General features: G+C 46.2%; 2 protein-coding genes across 6 annotated transcripts in view; one reads left to right on the forward strand and one right to left on the reverse strand.

Annotated features, from left to right (window-relative positions):
- Fbxl13 (F-box and leucine rich repeat protein 13) overlaps positions 1 to 16,157 on the reverse strand; it is a 159,401-nt gene that overhangs the window by 82,627 nt on the left and 60,617 nt on the right. The window lies entirely within an intron of this gene.
- Positions 1 to 16,157, forward strand: part of Lrrc17 (leucine rich repeat containing 17) — a 51,281-nt gene that overhangs the window by 19,254 nt on the left and 15,870 nt on the right. For 4 of the 5 annotated variants that reach the window (XM_050139732.1, XM_050139733.1, XM_050139734.1 and 1 more), the window contains exons 3-4: positions 5,761 to 5,916; positions 10,225 to 10,962. In XM_050139732.1, coding sequence (XP_049995689.1) covers positions 5,761 to 5,916; positions 10,225 to 10,622 — 554 coding nt within the window. In that variant the 3' untranslated portion in view covers positions 10,623 to 10,962. Of the gene's footprint in view, positions 1 to 5,760; positions 5,917 to 10,224; positions 10,963 to 16,157 lie in introns of those variants that run through there. The other variant, XM_050139736.1, reaches the window with a different exon arrangement.

Raw genomic sequence — 16,157 nt, forward strand, 5'->3', positions numbered from 1 at the left:
ACGAGAGGGTGGTACAAAGTTCAAAATCCTCCTTGACTACCCAGTGAATTCGAGGATAGCCCGGGCTCCGTGAGACACGGCTTCAAAACACACACCCCTAAAAAATTCACAAAGCAAAGCATAAGCAAAGGAAAACAAATCCAAGGTCATTCTCAGTTACCTGGGAGGCTGTAGACCAGCCTGGATTTCATGACACCCTGTCTCAAAATCAATCCAAGTCCCAGCACCTATACCAGGTGCTCACGAGTACCCATAATTCTGACTCCAGGGGAGTTCAATGCCTCTGGCACCCATGGGTACCCATCCACATGTGTCATACACACACAGTAAGAAATAAGTAAATAAATATTTCCATAAAGCAAACAACAAGACCAGCCATGAGAACTGATTGTTCTCAGCGCAGCACAGGCCATGAGGAAGCACCGAGGTGTAACCTGCAGAGCGGCTGCAGAGGCTTCTGTGCTTCAGCCGCTTTAGTCCCAAGGTTTTCATGAGCCCTGAGAGAGCCAGGCATCTTACTTCCTCCCAGGCTACGCAGAGTGAACAGAAGTGAGTTGTTTACAGTCCTTAATCTCGGCTGTATGATATCCCCCCAACAATGAGCAAAGTTCTTATTGGGTCTTTTTCCCCATGAAACATCTCTCTTTTTCTCTTGGCAAGCATCAGCTATAAAACATATTTTATTGCTTTCCTTTTCCAACTTATTGTTGCCTAAATATAATCTTCCAAAAATACCCCACAAATTAATCTTCTTTGCTCCAAAACTGCAGTGAACCAATATCAAGTTTCATTACACATAAATTTAGCTCATATAACACTGATCAGAACATTAAGAGACAACCCACGCCCCTCTAACAGTTGTGACTATGTAAAATTCAGAGCCCATATTTTCATTTTGAAGTGTTTAATTTTTATGCAGTAGTAATTCTTTGTGTCTGTGAGAGACAGTGTGATATTTTAATTCGTGACTATGATGCTTGCACCCAATCAGAATGTTACCGTCCATTACTTAGACAGGTATCGCTTGTGCTGCAAACATCGACATCCTCTCCGCTGGCTACTTGAGACGTACTTACGCTACGGTCTAGCGCAGCACAGCAGTTCCTCTCCAACTCCGGGCAGAGCCTCTAACGCTAGACTATAAAGCACAGACTAATTACATCTTTTCATAATTAAGTACAAAAGCCTTTCACTGTGACTTACACAAACCTAACAATCCCATTCCTTGTTTAGTTTTCATTTTTGTCTTATAAGTTCATTCCTATAGGATAAACCTATCACACTCTTTCTTTAAAGCCCAGCACTGGGCAATGGGTGAGAATGTCTGAGCTGCCTTTCTCTGCTGTGTAAAGCAGTAACCTAAGCAACTCTCACAACAGAAGTGCACAGCGGTGGGAACCGTGGCTAGAGTTCAAGTATGACAGCCCTAATCTCGTCTGCTTTCATTGCTTTGTTCGATAAATGATTAACAAATCTCTAATACTAAAGTAACAAAGCTCAGTAATGTTCATCTTTAGGCCCCTGCTGGAGTGCATCCGTGCCCTTGATGAGACTTAGAGCGTGCCATCGAGCAGGGAGCTAGCGGTGACATTAGTGAACGAGAGCCACTCCCTCACTGCCTGTGGTGAAAGACATGGTCACTTAGTCCTCACGGCCCTAAAGCAGTGTGGCCATAATGGACATGATCAATGTCACGTCGTAAACGACAAAGCTGGGTATAGAGAAGCTATCCTCAGAAGGTCACGTGGGCAGTAGGGATCCACCATTCAAGCCATAACCACCATGCAATGCCATCTCTTCCTTCGAGATGGGATGCATTCACTAGACCAAGAATTCACTCATGCCTCCCGATGCTAAAGCCTCCTCCTGAGCTACACAAGAAAACCACAGGGTAAATGAAAGCAGGGAGCCTGGGTGTAGCTCCTCCCTGGGAGGAAATTCAGCCTTCCCAACAGCACAGCAGTGATGCAGATAATCCACGTAGGGTACTAACTCGAGCCAGTTCAACCACATAGACCTCAAAGATCCCTATTTTCTGCCCTAAACATCTGACAGGAAAAAATAGCTTTATTCACTGAGTGACAGGAACTCTGCCAACAAACCCAGCCCTCCAAAGGAAATGTGTGTGGGATTAGTTGGAAGGCACACTGTGCCATATTGGCGTGACTGGATTTGCCAAGAACACCAACTGCGCGCTCTAAACTACTTCTAGCTCTGCATTTACCAAAATAATTTGCCAACTTTACTTTGAGGGCTGGGAAGGTTATAGAGGTAAATGGCCTCCAGGTGCTTCTGATGTTAGGGCCACAATATTGTCCCCTGATTTCAATAATAATGAAGAAACTTAATTCCTAATAAACAAGCTCATGTATGTCTCTTTAACGACTACCAACTCTTCAAATTAGTTCTGAGGTTGCTGACAACCAAAAGTCTACTACATGGGAAAAACAATGTGGAGGAAATTTCTCAGTTTCCTCTTTATGGTGAGGCTCGGTTGAAAGAGCCCATAAGAGCGGACTGTAAATACAAGATCCAGCGAGGTGTCTTACCAAGGACGTGGTCCCAGCCACACTCAGAGGAGTAGGAGAGTCAGTTGTTCAAAGCCTTCCCGGCTCAAGTCACATTGCAAGTTCAAAGCCAGACCCTATCTTAAACCTCCTCCCCTGACTCCAGAACGTTCTGATCAGTGGTAAATATGAAACACGGGTGCCATGTGGTACCCAGTCTAGAAATGAGGACATTGGTGAAGTTTGCTTTGGCATGAGGAAGTGTGTATTCGTCTGTTCTCTATCAAAAGCACACATTTTGCATCAAATTTGTAAATCTCATTCGTGTTCAAGGCAAAAGAAGGAGTTGCTTTTCCTCATCACCACTGCCAATGAGATTTCCCTGTTTGTTTCTAGGTCATGGTAGAAAACTTGCATTTCCTGCTGCTTGGGGATGCTATTTTTATCCAGGAGTTTGCTGACAATCCCAAGCTGATCCTATAATTCATATTCTTTTTCTAATACCCACAAACCCATTGCTTACGCCGGGCTTCAAGGTGTTTTTATCGCCATCTTTTGCCCTCTGATCTGTGGCTAACCCGCTTCAGCTTGTCTTACGGGTCCCTCCGTCATGTATCCTCATATGGTCTGGTCAAGAGGCTTCCTAGAACTGAGGAAGTCCTGGCTCTGGTGACAAGGACCCAGCACGGCCCTAGAGGACACTGTTGCTCTTCCTCCCTCCCCCACATGTGTGTGTTACAGGTGGACAATATACATGAGACAGGAGGCTAGCACCGATAGACAATGGGGCAACAGTGACATAGGTTGAAATTTGACCCTGTAACTATGGGCGAATGACCTAACTTCTCTGTTTCCCCATTTCCAGATCTTCTCATTTAATTAATTTTATTAATAGTACCCAGATCAGGAACACAGATAGAGAGTGAGAGTCCAGCAAAAAGGGGAAAGAATTCCAGGAAGTCAGACTCAATGGGGTGCACTGTAGAATCTAGAATGGGCGTCCACTACCATCCCAGACGGAAACATAGATCAGTCAGAAGTGCCGGGCACAGAAGCATGGGGTCCTGAGTTCAATCCTCACAGCCATAAAAACACTGGGTATGGCTGTACATGCCCAGAATCCTAGCTTTAGGGAATCAGAAACGGCAGACCCCAGGGGCTCACTGTCCCGCAGCCCAGGCTAAGCAGTGACCCCAGGTCCTAGTGAGAGACCCTGTCTCCAAACAGAAACTGTGGACACCTCCTAAGGAAGAACAACTGAGCGTGACTTCTGACCTTCACAGGCATGAGTGTGTACACCCAGAGATTATGAACACACACAAACACACATGCACACAAAAGCCATGCGATCTGGGCCACTGAGAGGAAAGCCAAAACTAGGTCCAAGTCACCGTGACTGTAAATATTCCTGGGGCTAGAAAATCGTAGGTTTAATTAATAGCTCATTGGAAGTCTTCACAATTCAACTATTCTGTACCCAAAAGGGCAGTGTGGATAAGTGAACAACACTGCCTCTCATACATGTGTTTTACAGTTTCTGGTTCTAAGAATTTCTGTTTTCTCAAAAAGCCCTTGGGCCACCCTACTCTGCAGAAATCGGTCAGTCTGGCCGGCTGCTTCTGGTTCTCCTCCGTGAGAGCCAGTCGCTTTCGCTCCATAGGCTACAGCTGCCCTGATGAAAACTAACCCAGGCCTCTTCAGTCTTGCTAAAGGCCAGGAGGAAGGGCAAGGCTCCCCGATAATATAATGTAGGTGTGATTAACCGTTTTTGACAGGCATGAATTAAATATAGAAACACAAATGTAGAGTTAAGGAGAGCTCTGGTCTCCTATTGCTCCTCCTGGCGGCTGCTGGCTCTTCCTGAGCTTCTTTTCTGGTACTGCCGGAGCAGGAAGCTTTGGGGGTGCTGGAGAGAGCTCCATCACAAGGACTTGGGAGTTATGTGGGCAAGAAGGGAGTCGGGTTGGCAAAGCAAGCATGAATTTCAGCTTCTAAGGAAAGCAGACGTAAGGTACAGTGTCTCCTTTCTCTGTATTAGTTTTTCTTTTTTAGATTTCAGTTTACATATGCTCAGCCAGGAACTGAAAATATTAAGTAGAAAATTCTAGAAATAAACCACTTGTAAGGCTTTAGCAATTTATTAACACAAACTTGTAATTGCTCCATTGTCCTCTGTGATATTGTGGCCGATCCCTCGTTGTTCCTACTTCACACAGTAAACGTGGCCACAAGCGTGTGTGCGTGGGGTTTGGTGACACAGTCTTTGGCATCCCCTGGGAGCCTTGGGATGTCTCCCCTGAGTGATAGGGACTGTGGCCACGGCTGGAAAGATCAGGAAGGTCAAGAGTGTGGTGTTTACGAGAGTGGAGCTGAGATCACTTGCTGGCAGAGGACAGTTGAAATGACGGATAGCGTGAAACTCTAACAGGAAGGCAGCAACTGCCAGTGGAGACAGTGATGGCTCCTTAGGACAGAAAGAACGAGGAGGGAACCGCAGCCTCACTGACGGCTCCCCTAGCCCCGACCGAAGGCAAGGAGAGCGCTCGTGTAGCTTACCCTCCAGATGGCAGTCCACTATTAAGGGAGCCTCTGAAGCAGAGACCGCGGAGGAATGCTGCTCACTGGCTTGCTTTCCCTGGCTTGCTCAGTTGGCTTTTTCAGCCACCCAGGACTGCCTGTGCGGAGAGGCACCACCCAGTTTGTTGAGCCCCTTCTACATCAATCATTAATCAAGAGAATGTTCCACAGACACGCTGGTAGACCAACCTTGTGGAAGCATTACCCATGTAAGGCCCGCCTCCCAAGTGACTCTAGTTTGTAGAGGTGACAAAAACTGGCCAGGAGACTCTCTTCTCACTTTCTACTTGGTCTTACTCTGTAGCTCTCTGCTGGCCTGACACTCACTATGTGTCCTACGCGGGTCTCAAATCTGCAGCAATTTTCCTGCCCCCGCCTCCCACACACACTACCAGGCCCAGCCTTTCGAGTGTTTCCTGACGGGCACTCTGGGCCACCAAGATGGAGTCTTTTTGTTCCTCAAATGACTCAGCAGCCTTAGCTGTGACCTGTGAGGACTTCCTCTTCTTCCTTTTCTACCTCCACAGCCAGAGAGTTTCTGGGACCCCTCCCTCGCCTTCTGGTGTCTCCTCCCCCGCCCGCCCCCCCCACCCCGCCAAGCTGGGGTTCAGCTTCACAAGTTTAATATGAAATAGGAGTCAGAAAACTGTAACCTACACACTCTTCATCTTTCCAGAGTTGAAGAAGGTTCCGAGCAACATCCCTCCAGACATCGTCAAACTTGACATGTCATACAACAAAATCAGCCAGCTGCGACCCAAGGAGTTTGAAGATGTTCACGAACTAAAGAAGTTAAACCTGAGCAGCAATAGCATTGAATTCATAGATCCTGGTAAGTCCCAGTGCGTGGCTGCCTTCAAGTGGCCGGCAGCTGCGCTCTGAGTTTTCTTCTGTGGCAACAGCTATAGTAAACACCATTTAGGGTAAACAAACAAAAAAAACTGAGTTCAGAAAATATGAGCTTTAATTAACCATGATACTTCAAATGGGACTTGTTCGGCACTCAGAAGTATGTGCCAAAATATTGCTTTACAAAGCGTGTACTACAATCAGTCATCCCTGGGTGTCTAGGGTCATTGTTCCAAGACTCTTCTTAGACACCAACCCCCCTCTGTAAAATGGCATGGACACTCCCACTTATACTTTAATTATTCACTTACGGACAACACTGAGAACAGCAGAAGAGCTAGATAAGCTATATTGTGTAAGGAATAATCTCAAAGTCTAGTGAGTGCACGGCATATTCAGAACAGATAGAATTTTTCAGCTATTTTTAATCTGTGGTTGGTTGAATCTGCAAACATAGAATCTGACAGATGCATGTCACTGACTACATAGTGCTAACAATATTTACTCCATCAATCCCAGTAACAAAAGCATTGTAGAATAGATATGTACACACAGTGGGGGTGAAGGATTCTCACAGTGCAGCCCAGACTGACCTTAATTTCTTGTTCTCCTGCCCTGGCTCCTCAGGTGCTCCTACTACAGGTGCTGCACACTTCCTACACAGGTGCACACTATCACATCTGGCTCTTCAGATCCTCCTACTACAGGTGCACACTATCACACCTGGCTCCTCAGGTGTTTCTATTACAGGTGCACACTTCCTGCACAGGTGCACACTATCACACCTGGCTCATTGGGTGCTCCTACACAGGTGTACACTTCCTACACAGGTGCACACTATCACACCTGGCTTCTCAGGTGCTCCTATGAATACAATTGTTTCTCCTATGTAAAAAATGAACTAGACCAATTACTTTTGTGTCTGTGTGCACTTGTTCATGAGTGTATTTGTTCATGTGTGGGTATGCATGTGTGTACTTGTTCATGTGTGGGTACACATGTGTGTTCTTGTCCACGTGTGGGTGTGCATGTGTGTACTTGTCCACGTGTGGGTGTGCATGTGTGTACTTGTCCACGTGTGGGTACGCATGTGTGTACTTATCCACGTGTGGGTGTGCATGTATGTACTTGTCCACGTGTAGGTACGCATGTGTGTGTACTTGTCCACGTGTGGGTGTGCATGTGTGTACTTGTCCACGTGTGGGTGTGCATGTGTGTACTTGTCCACGTGTGGGTGTGCATGTGTGTACTTGTCCACGTGTGGGTGTGTATGTGTGTACTTGTCCACGTGTGGGTGTGTATGTGTGTACTTGTCCACGTGTGGGTATGCATGTGTGTACTTGTTCATGCATAGGTATGCATGTGTGCACTTGTTCGTGCATGGGTGTGCATGTGTGTGCTAGTTCATCCGTGGGTATGTATGTGTGTACTTGCTCATACGTGGGTATGTATGTGTGTACTTGCTCATATGTGGGTATGCATGTGTGTGCTTGTTCATGCGTAGGTATGCATGTGTGTACAGAGTTCGACAGCATGTTTTAGTTGCTGAATTGAGCTCACCAATCAGCTACATTGTCTGGCCTGGGAGCCCCAGGGATCCTTTTGTCCCCACCTCCCTAACACTGGATTCTAGATCCACATTAGCCTGCCCAGTCTTTGACAGGGGTTCTGAGGACCCACTCAGGGCCTTCTGCTGGGCGAGGCATCGGCTCAGCCCCTCCGCTTCTCTCAGTAATACCACAGGCACTAGCAGGACACCCAATTCTAACACAATCAAAGTGAAAACCGAAGACACCCTGGCTCCATGAAAGCATATTTCAGAATTAATATCATTTAAATATCACAAAATTATAACAAATTTTTAAAGGAACAACAATTTGCTACACTTGCCTGCACACATACTGCACTCTGAATTGCAAGATTAAGAGCAATTTTATCTTCACAGCAAATAAAAAAGACATTCCTTTCTTACAGTCATTGTGATCATGTTCGTATCAGCCACTGTGTCCAGTCTCTGTAAAGTCAGGCCACAGGTTGAGGAACTCGGGGGTGGAGACCATCTTGTGCCCTGTGAGAACTGCAGGTCCATAGAACAAGTCCACTGTGCCAAGGGTTCCTGAGCAGGAGACTAATTCCTTTCCAACACTGTGTTCAGTGCACTAGTAGACAGTTGTCAGGGTGTAGCTTAGTGGTGGAGCACTTGCTGAACAAGTTCAAGACCCCGGCTTCCATTCCCAGCAACACAGAGACACAAATGCACACATGAACACAATGACCGCAGATGACTCTTAGAGCTTTTGTTAACCCTAAACGCCAGTTATTAGACAGCCTCGGCTGAGCGTGAAGGCAGCTGTGCCCAAACAGTGGCGCAGTCACAACAGCACCATGAAGACCACTCCTTCCCTTCCTCAGTTTGTTTACTCAACACAAGGGACGCATTTTCATTAACACTTTTGTATTGAACTGAGTGCCAAGGACTTCGGTTGTTAAGTCCTTTAGAACAAAAGAAAATGGACCTTAGAACTTGAATAAGACCAAATGAACTACACCAGCTTTAAAGTAAAAGACCGGCTGCGTTTCGGGACCCTTGGGAGGAAGCGCTGCCCAACAGCGTCCTGTGAGCACATGTGTAGAAGACATGGGGACACCAGACGGTAGAAGAGGGGACAGTCTAGTCGAACGCAGGGCGGAGTGGGAAAAGGAAAGAAAACTCCTTACCAGGGATATCACTTCCTTCAAGAAACAAAACCCGCTCTCCCAGGGGCCCTAGATACATACGCTTTAATACCACCTGTAGTTCTTTTGAAATAGAATGTCGGAATATTTGTCTGCAAATGCTTTGAAGCTGGAGCCCTGACTTGTCCCAAAAGAAGGGAGTTTGTGACAGCCTGATGTTAGAATTTTACCAGATGATGCTCAAAACACACAGGCCTGATCTGTCTCCTCGCCCCCACTCCTCAACCCCTGCTGTGTCCAAAACCAGAAAGTAGCTTGTTTGGGGCTGTGTCTGAGAAAAGGTGATTTGAACACAGTTAACGGCACTGGCACAAAGCTTAGTTCTAACTCAGAGTAAGGATTCTATATTCTAGGACAGGCATGTTGAGGGAGTACTGTGAAAATGTCCAGGGCAGAAACAAGGTCTTTGACGTCAGCAATGACCTGTTGGGTCTGGAACATAGGCTCCATCTTTATGTGCTCATTTCTTTGTTCTTGTGAGTTGTGTTATTTTGTTCTGTGTTATTTTCTTCTAATTACTCAGCATCCAGCTAATCAAATACATATGAATTCTGATAGTTCCCACCACTTGCCAAACTCGACCAGATGTTTTAAAAACGTTGGTAGAAATTACTTGGCTTGGTGCTATTCAAGAATAGGCTCTCACCACAAGTGCACTAAACGGGGGAAGATTATTTTCTAGGCGTTGTACAGCTCATCCATCACCTAGGAAGCTGTCATATGTTCCTGTGTTTTCCTGCACAACGGCCTTAAATTTGATACACTTTCCTTATTTATCCAGCACCCCCCTTTCTGCAGCACTCAGTAAGAACAAAAAATGTACCCCAGAAAAAATGCGTTTTTATTGGGACATGCAGAGTACTGGGCAGAAGTCACATGGTGCCAACACCTCCTACAAGCCTTCCCCAATGCCCCATTTAAAGACTAGCTTAAAAGTGACGTTTTCAAATACAATATCACACATCGATCTACGCAATCCAGGAAAGGCTTTGTCTGAATAACGGTGTGTTTTATATTATTGCATTTCTTCACGTGTTCAATAGAGAGACACACTAAGGAAAAACCTCCCAAGGCAGAAATCCTCTGCACAGAACTAGTGAGGAAGAAGGCACTTCCCTTGCTGAGTACATATGACACCAGCATGTGATACAAATCCCAAGCACACAGACTGCAAAGTCAGAAAGTCGTTGTTTTTAATCACATAGTTTACCTGGTAGCTCGGCGTCTATGCAAACGATGCGCACAGGCTTCTCCACAACCAGGTAGTGTGCAGCTAGAAGCAAGGCCACAGCGAGGTTAGTTCCCGTCCTCACTCTAGCCTTGAGATAAAGAGCGCTTCCTCCCTTGCTGGTTCTGTCCAGGTTTCAGGAGTTCCAGACAGTTCACAGACAGGAGAAAACACTTAGATGCACGGGTCCTGGAGAGAAAGCTGTGGCAGGGAACCCTGAGCCTCTTAGCAAATCTGTGTTTGCCCTTACGGCCCGTAAAGCACGTACGGCACGGAAGGCACGCACGGCGCGGCGTGTGCTCACTGGCTAACATTCTCTGCTTCTAGCTGCCTTTTTAGGGCTCACACATCTAGAAGAGCTTGACTTATCAAACAACAGCCTACAGAACTTCGACTATGGGGTGCTGGAAGATCTGTATTTTCTGAAACTCCTGTGGCTCAGAGACAACCCTTGGAGATGCGACTACAGTATCCACTACCTGTACTACTGGCTCAAGCACCACTACAACGTCCATTACAGCGGTCTGGAGTGCAAGACGCCCGAAGAGTACAAAGGCTGGTCTGTGGGGAAATACGTTCGGAGTTACTACGAGGAATGCCCCAAAGACAAGCTGCCGGCGTACCCGGAAGCCTTTGACCAGGACATGGAAGACGACGAATGGGAAAAACTCCACCGAGAGCACACAGCCAAGAAGCACCGCGTGAGAATCACCATCGTGGGCTAGCTGGGGCTAGCGGCACCGGGCTGGGCTGGCGTCAGAAACCATGTTTACATTTTCATCGGCTGTGACTGCTTAGACAGGTTATCCAGCTACAGAGGCTCCCTTTGACTACTTCCTAACTGTTATGACGTTGTGTGATCTTAGTAATATGGGGGAAATCTGCATCCTGCTGCTCCGCCCTCCTGTGGGTAGACTCTAATCGCAGGATCCCACCATGGCCCAGGACAGGTGGTGCAGGCCTGCAACCCCAACACTCAAGCTGAGGCAAGAGGATCATGATGCCAACCTGGGCTACATAGCCAGAAACAGTCTCAAAGAACCAAACTATTCCACACTGGTGATATGAGGGACTTGGGTCTTAATATGTCATTAGAATTTCATAGTGTCTTACATATGTTTTTAATGGCTTTTTGAAATAAAAGTTAAAAAAAAAGTTTCATTTTTACATGTCTTTCTGTAACTCCTTATACAATCCGAAAAATGATCAAATATGAACAGTAACAATGAAATGTCTCTCCCTCCTCCTGTCAATCTCTGCTGGGTTTTTTTGTTGTTGTTTGTTTGTTTGTTTGTTGCTTTTTTTGTTTTTTCAAAACAAACTGCCCCAGAACTAGCTCTTGTAGACCAGGCCGCCCTTGAACTCACAGAGATCCACCTGCCTCTGACTACCAACTACCGAGTGCTGGGATTAATGGCGTGCGCCACCACCACCCCTCTGACCTCTGCTGTTATTAATGCTTAAGACAACTCAAGCTTTAAGTATTTTGGATTCCTGTATGCTCTAAAGTAAGGTTCTGGCAAACCACAAAACGGAGCATGCATGGCCCTGCATGAAGTACCGTGTCCTGGGGTTCCTCCCACACACAATGTATTTTCATTTCTCTATCAGGACACTGGGTACAAAGTTTAGGAACTGGTCGCCTCATTTCTTGCACAAATGCCCATGCATGAAAGGCATTCTATTATACATAGCACCGAGTACTGTCTAAAGTGTCTCCGGATTCTGAGCACTGTGCTGAACACTTCTCATATTCTACATGGAACTCACAGGATCCCCCGGGGACCATAATGTTACTGACCTTACAAAGAGGAGAAACCCACAGCTCAGGGAGTCAGAGAACCTGAACAAAGCCATACAGCTGGGAGGGGGCAGAGCCATGAAAACCTTTTCTACTGCGCAGGGAAACATAGTCCTTGCCATTAGCCACCTGCAGACAGAATTTCCAGAACCAGCCCCTGCCCTGCCCTACCCTGCCCCTGCCTCCCGCTCCCTCCACCCCCACTCCCACCCCTGCCCCAGGAACACCTGAGAGGAGCTGGCGAGAGAGACATTTGAATCTGCGTTAATATGCACAGGAAATCAGGACATGGAAAAGCAGAGGAAGAGCCAGCAGTGCTGACTCGGGGTATCTGTGTGGACTGTGGGATCCGGACAGCGCACTGAATTTACCTGTGGTTCAGATATGGGAAATTCAATTCCCTCCCCCCTTTACACACTGGGGTCATTAAAGACAGGGTTTGCTTTACAGTGCCGTCCAAGAGACACAATGGGTTTATTCATCATTTTCCACGAGCCTCCAGAGAGAGCAGGAAGGATCTGGTGTTAGAGAAGCCAGGTGTTACCTCACTGAGGGCAGGAGGGTTAGCTCTAGTCACAGAGGATTGAGTAGGAGTCAGAAAAGGCTCCAAACTGTTCCCTGCCTCAAGTTTTTGGAGGCTAGTTGGGGATTTTATTGGTTGACTTTTATACTCAACATCCCCTGGGATGTATTTGGAAATAGGCTCTGGAACACATTATGATTAAGGAATTAGTCGTGACTGTCCCCGAGCTAAGAGAGCTGGAGGCTGGTGTTGTGCAGAGCCTTCACTGAAGTGTTTCTGGAAGCGCAGGTTTGCTCATCCAGTCAGAGCTTCAAGGAAGCACAGTCAGTCCTCAGCACCACGTGCTTCCTGGACAGTGACTGTAGACTGGAGCTAGTGAAAACATGGCAATTCTGAGGTATAATATTTGAGAGAGCATGCTTATCACTTCAGCATTTGGATAGTTATGTTTTAAAAATCTTTCTTCTAGACTGAAGGTTGTCTAAGGATTTTGAGTTGAAGCCCCCTAGGCCGAAGCCTGTCAGCACTGGCCTGACGCCCAGTCACTGGGGAAGACAGTTAGCACTGTGTGGTTCCTTATTTCATTCACCAACACTTCCCTCTGAGCTATTCTTCTGCTCCGACATGTGAGTCTGCTTGCCTGAACCCCAAACAAGTGCTCCACTGTCTGCCTTTACAAGGTCTTAAGATCCCACCTCACAGTTCATGTTCCTCGGGCTTTCCTTTCTGTGAGACGCTGCTGGGCCAGGCAGCCAAGTGGCTCAAAAGTTCTGCCAATATTTATCTTCCATCTTAAAATCAGCAAACCAAACCTCTGGCCAGAAGTATGTGTAATTCTATACACACCAGAACAAGGCAAAAACGGGGAACAGAAACACTTTGCCTTTAATGCACTCAAGCTTACAAGAATAAAAACTGGTTTTACTAAATCATTGGTGACAAATTAAAAATATCCCAACAGTTGAGACAGGTTGCTTCCTTAAAAATAATATCAAGATTTGGTCAGATTTACCTACTTAATTATTGCTATGATGAAGATACTTCGGCCAAGAATCACTGTATTTTAAAAATAAACAGAAAAACTAAAAATCTTAAATTAAGAAAATATGTTTGAACTATTTTGATCCCCAAACAAGCATCAATTTCATATATTCTAGTCATCATATATGTCATTATTTGATATACTGAACACATAGTCAATACACCCATTGCATAGGAGAGAATTTGGCCCATGAATTTTCATTATTTGAAGATCTCTGGACTCTACGCAATCATAACAATGTAGCTCACTTACACTGCTCAGTGGGCCTGTCCTAAACACCACGAAGCCTTCACATGGAAGTAAGGTTCAAAATCAGGAGAGAATATAGCTATGTCCACGTTTAAAAAGAAGACATTTGAATAAAGGAAAGGACAGTCACACCCTGGGATAGAGCATTACACGACACACTGGAAAATGAACCATCATCTGAAACATACAAAGTACTAAAAGTCAACAATAAGGAAATGGGCCACAAACGTTGACAGAGCTAGTGTGGGGGGTACCTGCCTGTGATTCCAGTACTCAAGAGGCAGAGGCAAGAGATCACCAGGTCAAGGCCAGCCAGGGCTGTGCAGCAAGATCCAGTCTCCAAAAGTCAAAACATGAACAAATCTTAATGGAGGAGAGTGTGAGCACACGGAAGGAGCCTAAGACACCAAGGGAACGCGAGAAGAGCAGTGGGGTGCAAAGCATGCCTGCGAGAAGGACCAAAGTAGGGTGCCATTGCACACCTGCGAGAAGAACCAAAGTGGGGTGCGATTGCACACCTGCAAGAAGAACCAAAGTGGGGTGCCATTGCACACCTACAAGGAGACCAAAGTGGGGTGCGATTGCACACCTGTGAGAAGGACCAAAGTGGAGTGTGATTGCACACCTACAAGAAGGACGTAAGTGGGGTGCCATTGCATGCCTGTGGGAAAACCAAAGTGGGAGCCATTGCACACCTGTGAGAAGGACCACAGGCCAGGACAGTGATGGCACCGAGTGTGAATAACAGAGACTCTTGTTCACTGTTAGGAATGCAGAGAGCTGGCATCCTGGAAAACTGTTTAGTGGATTCTTTCTGCATTAAATATACTCCTGCTATATAATTACCAATTATCCTTCTTAACACCTAACCAGAAGAGCTGAAAACGTTTAGCTTAGCTCAACATTTCTCAAAGGCCGGTTATGAAGGTCTGATTTCTAGCCTGTGGCACCACCAGGGGTCGGCAGAACCTCCAGACTAAAACCCAGACACCATGAGGGAAAATAAACATGTTCTTTTTATTCTCCTCGTGAATTTTGTCTTGGCAGCAGAAAACTGCCATGACTGATGTCTGCAACAACAGTAAGCACTTCATGTGTGTCTATACAGATGTAACATGGCATGAAGCTTGAAGACATCATGCTAAATGAGTTGTCACCAAACTGCAACTAATCTGTTATTCCTCTCACACTGAGTACTGGGTCAGCACAACCACGAGACAGAAAGCAGGATGGTAGTCAGAGGAGCTCGGGAAGGGAGGAAGTGGGGGTCGGGGATTTAATGGGTGCTGAGACCCAGCTTTCTGTGACAGAACAGCTTTAGAGACAGATGGCCATGGCTGCACAATTCCACAGACTGACATATATGGGGGTCAAAATGGTGATGTATATGCTGTGGGAAACTTTAAAAAGAGAAAAAAAAAGAGCCAAAAATGGGTTGTTTGACACAGTTGACAAAATCAACAACACATAAACTAGTCTGACCAAGAAAAACACAAACAAGAAACTAGGATTACTAAAAATGAGGAACAGAACTTCTTACTGCCAACTTTACAGAAATAAGAAGTATTATAGATAATACTAACAGTTATACCCCAACTACAGGAAGTGCTATCAACAGCTATACCCCAGCTACGGGAAGTGCTATCAACAGTTATACCCCAACTACAGGAAGTGCTATCAACAGCTGTACCCCAACTACAGGAAGTGCTATCAACAGTTTTACCCCAACTACAGGAAGTGCTATCCACAGTTATACCCCAACTACAGGAAGTGCTATCAACAGCTATACCCCAGCTACAGGAAGTGCTATCAACAGCTATACCCCAACTACAGGAAGTGCTATCAACAGTTATTTCCCAACTACAGGAAGTGCTACCAACAGTTATACCCCAGCTACAGGAAGTGCTATCCACAGTTATACCCAGCTACAGGAAGTGCTATCAACAGTTATACCCCAACTACAGGAAGTGCTATCAACAGTTATACCCAACTACAGGAAGTGCTATCAACAGTTATACCCAACTACAGGAAGTGCTATCAACAGTTATACCCCAGCTACAGGAAGTGCTATCAACAGCTGTACCCCAACTACAGAATGTTGAAAAATTTTCAAGCATTCAACTATCAAAACTGACTCAGGAAATAAAATCTAACTAAACAAATAAAATCTGTAGTAAACAATGACTAAACTGAAGTAAACAATGGGCGCCTCTGACAGAGAGGAGCCCAGAGCAGATGGCTTCACTGGCAGATTCTATCAATCAGTCACGTGGGGCAGAAGGGACAACCGGAGCAGCAAACCAACCAATCCCTTGAGCACGCTGTCTCTGAACCCAGGACTAAAGACACTGTGCCCTGACTCTGAAACTAGAGTCAAAGGAACAGACTTTGTCCCCAGAACCAGGGCCACTGAAAGAAATGTGCCCTGGTCCTAAGATTAGGGCCAAAAAGCTAAAAAGGACGAGTTAAAGAAACAGTTTGGCCACAAAGTTAGAGCCATCTCTGCTCCTGACCAACTAAACTGACCAATCCTAGAGCAGGGAAAAACAGCCTGGTGTCATTTGTGTCCGCCCCCCTCCCTCCCACCCCCACTCCCATCCCCACTCCACCCCCTCTCCGTGTCCCCCCACCCTCCCACTCCCCCC

The sequence above is a fragment of the Alexandromys fortis genome, unplaced genomic scaffold (assembly GCF_014885135.2).
Source record: "Alexandromys fortis isolate MF-2015 unplaced genomic scaffold, M_Fortis_MF-2015_v1.1 scaffold_38, whole genome shotgun sequence".
Taxonomy (NCBI): Eukaryota; Metazoa; Chordata; class Mammalia; order Rodentia; family Cricetidae; genus Alexandromys; species Alexandromys fortis.